At 43.6% G+C, this 8,132-nt stretch overlaps 1 protein-coding gene across 3 annotated transcripts in view; it reads left to right on the top strand.

Moving 5' to 3' along the window:
- Positions 1 to 1,800: 1,800 nt before the first annotated feature.
- ldlrap1b (low density lipoprotein receptor adaptor protein 1b) overlaps positions 1,801 to 8,132 on the top strand; it is a 93,647-nt gene continuing 87,315 nt past the window's right edge. For 2 of the 3 annotated variants that reach the window (XM_079528141.1, XM_079528140.1), the window contains exon 1: positions 1,802 to 2,067. In XM_079528141.1, coding sequence (XP_079384267.1) covers positions 1,824 to 2,067 — 244 coding nt within the window. In that variant the 5' untranslated portion in view covers positions 1,802 to 1,823. Of the gene's footprint in view, positions 2,068 to 8,132 lie in introns of all 3 variants that reach the window. The other variant, XM_079528142.1, reaches the window with a different exon arrangement.

Below are 8,132 nucleotides of genomic sequence, written 5' to 3'. Positions count from 1 at the left end.
CATTTTTACAGTCTTTGGTATGACCCGGCCGAGGGTCCAAACCCCTGTGGTTTTCAACCAGTGGTCCGGGGGACCACCAGTGGTTCTTGAGGAGGTTCCCAGTGGTCCCCAGCTAAATGATGGAATAGTTGGTAACCAAATGGACCCTTATAGATCTTTAACTCTTGAGAGCGTAACATGAAACCAAATGGACCTGTCACCTTGGTTCACCTTACGGGTTCATGTTATGCTCTCAAGAGTTAAAGCAATCTGCATTACTTAATTTACAAGAAGTCTACACAATTAGAGAAAGAAGAGAAGAATTGCCATTTTGATCAACGTTTGCCTGTTATCTCTCCTAATGGTACCAACCTCAATACAGCATGGGACAACATTGTATCCGACGACAACAAAATATTCTACATTTTGGGTCTGAAAGGCTAAATGTCATCAAGTGGTGGTTCCGTGGCTCAAATGACGAATAAATAATGGAGCTTGATGTGCAAATGGTTGAAAACCACTGGACTAACCCATTATTGCTCTTATCGCAGTGAACAGGTGGAAACAAATATACACTTATAGGATTAGGGCTGGGCCGTATATGGATAATGTATAATATTGTGATATGAGGCTATTACGGTAGGCCTATAGGCCTATATATATCATCTGATTGTTGGATATGGTGATATTGTGAATATCCTCCTATATGGCATAATTGTCGTCTTATCCTGGTTTTACTTTTAAACCGGTCACTGGCACAGTACTGGCGTAAGTGTGGATTAAAATAAACTATTTAAAAAAATGTCAAATAATTACATGTGTAGGATGTAAATGACATCCTGCACATAATTCTACATTAATTCAAACTCTGCCTGGGGAGTGAGTCTGGGAGGAGTGGGAGATAGATGGCTTAGGTTATATTCATGGACGATTTAAATGTATGTTGACAACATTCTAGATTCTGGAATATAAAAACATGGCACTTCATTTCAAAAAGGTTGCAGACACCTGCCCTGCATTACAGTAAGGGGTGTGTATTTAGCTGAACTCACTGAGTGACTGTTCTAGCTATAGTTCTATTGCTTTGTTTAAGCCAGTCATTATACAGTCACTACTGATGGTTATTTAATGTATAGCCTATTATTTAATTATAGATATATTTTCAGTATTTTGTGAAAGAACCAAAACAATAGTAACCTTCTTTATTTTTTATATATATATTTGTATTTCATTTTAAGATGAAAGGGACAGGTACAGGCATACACAAAAATGCACAGACAACTTAATTCAGATTCTTTGTCAACTACAATAAGTGGCTTTTCCCCTTCCCTCATTTTTAAAATTCTACCCCCAGACCAACCACCATTGACAAAAAAAGGGAAAAATATAGTAGGCCTAATAATAATTATAAGGGTAACAATTAAATACAACATAAAACTAGTTTTATTACAATTGTAAATAAAAAAAATAACAAGTAATAAACTAGTAGTAAGCCTAGTACATAGTAAATAGAAATAACAATAGTAACCTTCTCAATAAATCCACATGACATATTGAGGTATTAAAAAAATAATAAATAAAAAGAGAAAAAAAAGAAAAGGGTTTGAAAAAAAGAAAATACATCTCCCAGCCGGCAGAGATGCTCAAATGATCGTGTCGTGTTGAATGGAATGGTTTTGGTCTGTATACTAGTATAAGCACCGCCCGCCTGAGAGGACACACACTAGCTCTGCTGCGGGCTCGCGTGATCCCCTCACTAAAAAAACAACACGCACGCGTCAACGTTACATTATCCGGTTAATTTGCATAAATAACACCGCCCCAGAGGGGAGTCGGGGACGGACATGTTAATCCATCCATCGATCCAGAAGAGCCGTGTCTGTCTGTGTGCGGAGCCGAGGCGAGGGGGGAAACAAGTGGAAAAGTTTGGCGGCAGAGAGAGACGCAGACGGACGCTTGTCGGGGCTCCCTTGCCCCTCCGTTGTGGATTTAACGCCGCCGCCATGGACGCTTTAAAATCGGCTGGAAGGGCGATCATCCGGAGCCCCAGTATAGCCAAACAGTCGTGGGGTGTCGGCAGACATAAAAGTAAGTAGTAAGATCGATCGCTTGTTGTTGTCATGATAGTAAATACATTCTCCGTCGCGCGTAGACAGACAGGGCTGTCAGTGTCGGTTCGGTCGGTTGCCTGAAAAGAACTATCCACATCACATCAAGCCAACCATTAGCGACGGTTGTAAGGTTGGCTTGGGGATAGTTATTTTCGGCAAGCGACTACACTACACCACTATCGTACTACAGAATATGACAAGACAAGGTGCCGCTGCGTGCGTGCGTCGCTGCTGACGATCGCTTTAGCAGATGAGATCAGCTCTGGAGGACTGGACTGGTTACTTTGTTGCAAGTCGTGTTGTAGCTGCTGTCTGCCTGTCAACCTGACATAGAGCTGTGTGTGCATCTGGATACATTGTAGCTGCCTGTCAGAGAGGAAGCCATGCAGCGGTTGTTTGTAGTTTTGTAGATTGTTGTAGTTTTTGCGGGTCCAAAATGTGTTCTGTTGTTTTGCATGAGCATGGGTGAAATTGGATCAGCGCAGTTTGTTTGGCTGTTTGTTTATCATCCAAGTTCAACAGCAAAACACATTGGAGCTGCCTGCGCCACGCGCAGAGATCTACCACCACCACCACCACCAATGTGTTCAGAGTTCAGACAGAAATAAGATAGGCTAGTACCCTTATATTGTGCTATTTGTGGGGTCTGGTTTCAAATGGATATCATATTCCAATCCACTCGGATCGGAACTCCAGTTTTGATACAGGGCAGGCAGTGTTCCGTCCGATTAAAAGTTTTGATGACGGTCTCCTCAAATTCTCCTCGTATTCGTACTGTTACTGTATGTATGCCACGTCACTGTGTTCTTCTGATGAATGCAGAGATTATTTTGGGAAGTGCATGGAGAGAAATCTAACTATCTGGACTGGACTGGTGCTGCTGGAAACATTAAAGTATAAAAGAATGATGAACCACAGAACCAGCCCATGACAGCCTGATAACACGGTTCCATATCCCTAGCAACGCAGCTGTTGCTAGGCGATACATAATGGGGAGGGGGGGGGGGGGGGGGGGTGATAGTGAGGAATACATACATTATAATAATCGGGGTCTCTGGAGTTCAACCCACGGCTTTCTGCCCATATCAAACAGGACTTTTGTTACTCCTCAGAAATGTCAACTCTCCGTATTTGACAATTGGTTATTATTTATTTATTTACTATGAAGGACCTGCATTTTCCTTTCTTCAGCAGCCTGGTTGGGTGCACGTGAGGCGTGAGCTGCAGCACACTGTGCCAGCATGGCTTTGAATTAAAGCTGCTACTGGTGACCTTCCTTCATGTTTTGGTTTCACAATGGGACTGCCCCCCCCCCCTCATCTCTCCTCCCTCTCCTCTCCTCTCTTTGTAAGACAATACAACTGTTGGCAGCAACATGATGCCACTGTGCCACACGTGCCATGAGCCACTGAGCAGGCCGGGGGATCAATGCTTCTGCTCTGGCCTCGGTTGTGTTGTCCTCCAATCCCCCCCCTCGCGGCCATGATGTAGACCAGGGGTAGGCAACCGTGGCAGAGCCATAGAGTAAGACAGAGTTATGACATTGAGGGGGCAGAAAACTGCCCGGTCACGTGGTTCATGTAAACTCGTTTGTCACTATAAAGCCCATAGACTCCAATACATTCTGTCAACTTCCGGTTCAGGCCTTTTGTCACTATTCGCCAATAGAAGTCTATGCAGAAGAACCGCCATTGGATTGGCCCCATGAAGTGGGTGGAAAACTGCCAACATTATTTGGCACACGGGAGGGTTATCGTCACTGGTATAATCCTAATGAAAATCACACCCGTGTGAAGTGAGGGCCAAGCGCTCTTATCATCATTACGTCATCATACATCGTCTCATTTCGACCAACCACCCAATTTCACTTCTCCCATCATCTCATTCCGGCCAATCACAATTTGCATCCTCACCATCGTCTTCAATGTCTGTGTTTAGGCAATGTTTTTGTTTACACAAACACTCAAAGCTGGCCATTCATTGTCAATGGAATTCAATGTTTGTGTTTACACAAACCCTCAAAGCATCTGTATTCTTCTTTCTGTAATTCTACATTAATTCAAAGCATCTGTATTCTTCTTTCTGTAATTCTACATTAATTCAAAGCATCTGTATTCTTCTTTCTGTAATTCTACATTAATTCAAAGCATCTGTATTCTTCTTTCTGTAATTCTACATTAATTCAACCTCTGAACTCTGACTGGGGTGGGCTAGTGCTCTGAGTCTAATGATCATTATTGTTATTATTATTTATGTATTGATGTGAAAGAAACTATAACACAAAACGAAACAATTTAAAGGTTATGTACTTTATATTTGGACAATCGAAATCCTTTGGAAATGTATTATGTATTGATGTGAAAGAAACTATAACACAAAACGAAACAATTTAAAGGTTATGTACTTTATATTTGGACAATCGAAATCCTTTGGAAATGTATTATGTAATGTTGATGACGTGGTTTCGTAATTGAACTTAACATTGATGTGGCATGCCGACTATGAAGGTTGCCAAACCCTGGATGTAGACCCACGGCTTCCAGGCAGCATCAGATTGGGAGTTTTTCTGTGCAAAAATGCTCATTTTATTTGTTGGCAGTTTTAGTCTTATTATTCTTAATCTTGTGTTTATATAGGCTGTCTGTATAGTGTAAACCCCTCATTACCAACTTGTGCACATGTTGCCCAGCCCTTTACCAAACATAAACAGTAGTTTCCTGCCTGGTGTCTGTCTGGGTTACACCCCATCCACACAGCCAGCGATGCGATCCAACAATGAAATCTCATTTGAAGACATGTTTTTCAATGAGACTGTCCTGATGTACCGCGAGTCACAATGCGCCGTGCAGCCACGTCGTCCACCCCTCCTATATTCGCTTGCAGAGTCTTATTTGAGCGAGGTTTCGCGTCACACCATTTGGAAACCAAAGGGCATATTTACTGACGGTGGTCAGTGGATTGTCTGTGACTATACACCCCTTTAGTTAATTTGATTGGTTCGGGCTATGTCGGAATTAGGGATGTCCCGATACACTTTTTTCGTTTCCGATCCGATCCCGATACCACAATTTCTGTGTTGGCCGATACCGATACCAGAGAATAATATAATGATAACAAAAATAAATATCTTATTTTGTAGTCCACTGACCGGGAATAGTGTTTATTATAGTTATCTAGCTATATATCTCGTGTTGTGTTTATAGCAGACTCCTCACTCAAACGTGCAGTTGCAGTTTGGGCAACTCGAAAGCAAACTCCACATGCCCCAACATTTTATTTACCTGCCATAGTGTCAACCCCTTAACCCTGTGTTCGATCGGTGGTTAGACTGGCATATTTGTCGATACCGATATGACCAAATAAGTGCCGATACGATACTTTCCCAATAACGATACAGTATCGGGACATCTCTAGTCGGAATGCAGCGGCTGACGCTCCATATCAGGACAGTTTTTAGCGCGATATCGCCGGTCGGAATGCTGTTGTCCATTCGCTCCTTGCCTGTGCAGATGTTATACTGGCACTGTCATTGCCTGGTGAACCGAACTACTGTGTGCCAACCGTCTGAAACGGAAGGCATCTTGTTTCATCTCGCCTTAACAGGAACAGGAAGCACGCTATAGCAGGTGGATGGATGATGTACAGTGACTGTATCATACAGATGTCATTGTTGTGTTGTCGGTAGACCACAACAACGGCTGTTTCCGATTTGAAACATAAATGGCAATTGCTCACGTGTCTGTGCAACATCGCCACGTTTTGGCCACTCATGATACATATTATACTTACTATAGAAGGCAGATGGTAATGCTTATTCTGTTTTGCATAAAGACATTGCGTAGGCTTGTTGGCCTTGCAGCATATTCTATACCACTGCAATGCTTTTCTCCCACTGTTGCAGTGCTAGTGCAGGCAGCGTGGGATATATCCATCCACGTGTAGAGCGTGGCCAACGATACTTAAAATGTTAGTTCCATGACTTCCATGTAACGGTGCTCTGTGTTCTGTGAACAAAACCACATAGGGCTTCTTTGGCGTCTTGTGTCTCGACAGCCTCTCAGTCCGCCTCTGTGCACAACAGAACAGAACACGACACCCCCCCCACCCCCCCCCCCCCCCCCCTCCCCCCCTTGTGTCATTTCCTGGTGAGTTGAAGCGGCTGTGGTTTCTGCTTGGCAGCGATGCAGTGTATGCTGACTGTGTGACTCTTCTCTGCACTGACCTCTCGTTCAGCGTTGCCATGACCGCACATTATGAGCGACGTTGGGCTTATTGTTCTGGGAAGTTGCTTGTAAATATTGGTGGTTGCATTTTGTGTTTGTGTGTGTGTGTGTTCTTTAAACCAGTGGATCTCATCAACCATTTTCAAGCCAACAACGCCACATTGATGTATTTGTCCACTACACGGACCCCCATCTGGAAATGTATTGTGACAGGGACCCCCATTATACACGACTTGTGTTGTTAATGTTTAAAAAATATTCCACGTTTTTCAAATTTTCTTTTGAAAATGGCTGACCTACAAGCTAACAATGCATCATGCACTTTCAAATAGCCAGTGTTGTAGTATTGAAAGGGCTTCTTTTGGGATTGTTCTCATAGACCTGGGTTGCTTGTTTAATTCCCTCGCAAAACCTGGCAACACCGGCCTCCCGTTGCATTCAAATCACTCTCATGTGCAGAGAGGGTGGGAAAAAAATGATACTTAACATCAACCCTTTTGTTTTTTGAGGTCACAAACGCCTTCTTCTTCCATCACACTGAAAGAATGTGGGCGGCAGGAAATCCCTGTCTGCATTAAATGCAGTCATATCGGCCTCTCACAGCGGGTCAAAGATGTCTGTTTTCATCAGGGTTTACAGGCGGCAGAGCAGTACTGTTAACCACTTAAGCCCTATTTAATAAAATAAGCTAAATATAGCTGATTTACAAGCTCACACAATGCATCACTACCGCACGACACTTTGTGAGCTTGTAGATCTGGTATTCTGGCTTTAATGAGGACATTCCCAAAACATGGTTGAAAGTGCTTAAAGAGGCAGGTCAGTTGGCTTCACCAGTTGACTCATGCATGGACAGATGGTCAGTGGGGCAGTGACTGTGAACCTGAGACATTTGGCCTGCTTATAGGGGGCGGCCAATGGCTCAGAAGGTAGGATGGACGGCACTGGACACTCATCTGGGAACGGGAAGGTACCCTCTCTGGTTCGATCCCCGGGTCCTCCTCCGGATTTGTGTCACAAGTCTCCCCGATCAAGACACTTGACACACTGCACCAGATCAGTGCCAGATCTCTTGTGAGGGGCGCTCTTATCATCATACATCAGCACATTTCGGCCAATCACCATTGGCGTCCTGCAGTTACTGTCCTCACTTTTTATCCTCAATAATTATTCATTGACTGATTTTATTTCTGTTGCTGTTGGTAGGCATGGCTGCTAGTTCCCACCTGATGTTGTGTGGGAGTTCTGACTGCTCCAGACCGTACTACATTACTGCTAGCTTGCATAACGTCTTCATGCAAGGATTGAAGTCTAAGATGTACAGGTTATCACCTCCAGAGAGAACAACACGATCTCCCACGGTTGCAACAGCACATGGCATACATTGGACCTGGTTCTTCCCCCTTGGGCTCAACCTTCGTCCAGGAGAAGGTCTCTGGGTTGAATTTCCACACATCACTGGAGGTTTGGCTACAGTAGTTTCTACCACCAATTATGTACAGCTCTCCATTGTAGGCAAAGGCTGAATGAATCCAGGGCACGTCTGGAAGTTGCTGTACAGATGGTGCGCTCAGCCAGAGGTTGGTCTCTGTGTCAAACACTTTGAAGTGCCCGAGGTACCAGTTATAATGGTAGTATAAAGTATAAAAGTATAAAAGTACAAACATCTTTGTCCCGATGATTGTTGTGGTAGAAATACTTGAATGTAGTGATGGAGGAGTGCCTCTGGTGTTAATTAAAGACCAGACCATTGTGGTGGTGTCTAACTTGTAGACGTCATGAAACGATCCTCCAAAGATATGAATGACCTTCCCCAAGA

This window comes from Electrona antarctica, assembly GCF_951216825.1.
Source record: "Electrona antarctica genome assembly, chromosome: 18".
Taxonomy (NCBI): Eukaryota; Metazoa; Chordata; class Actinopteri; order Myctophiformes; family Myctophidae; genus Electrona; species Electrona antarctica.
This window is presented reverse-complemented; position numbering and strand designations above follow the sequence as displayed.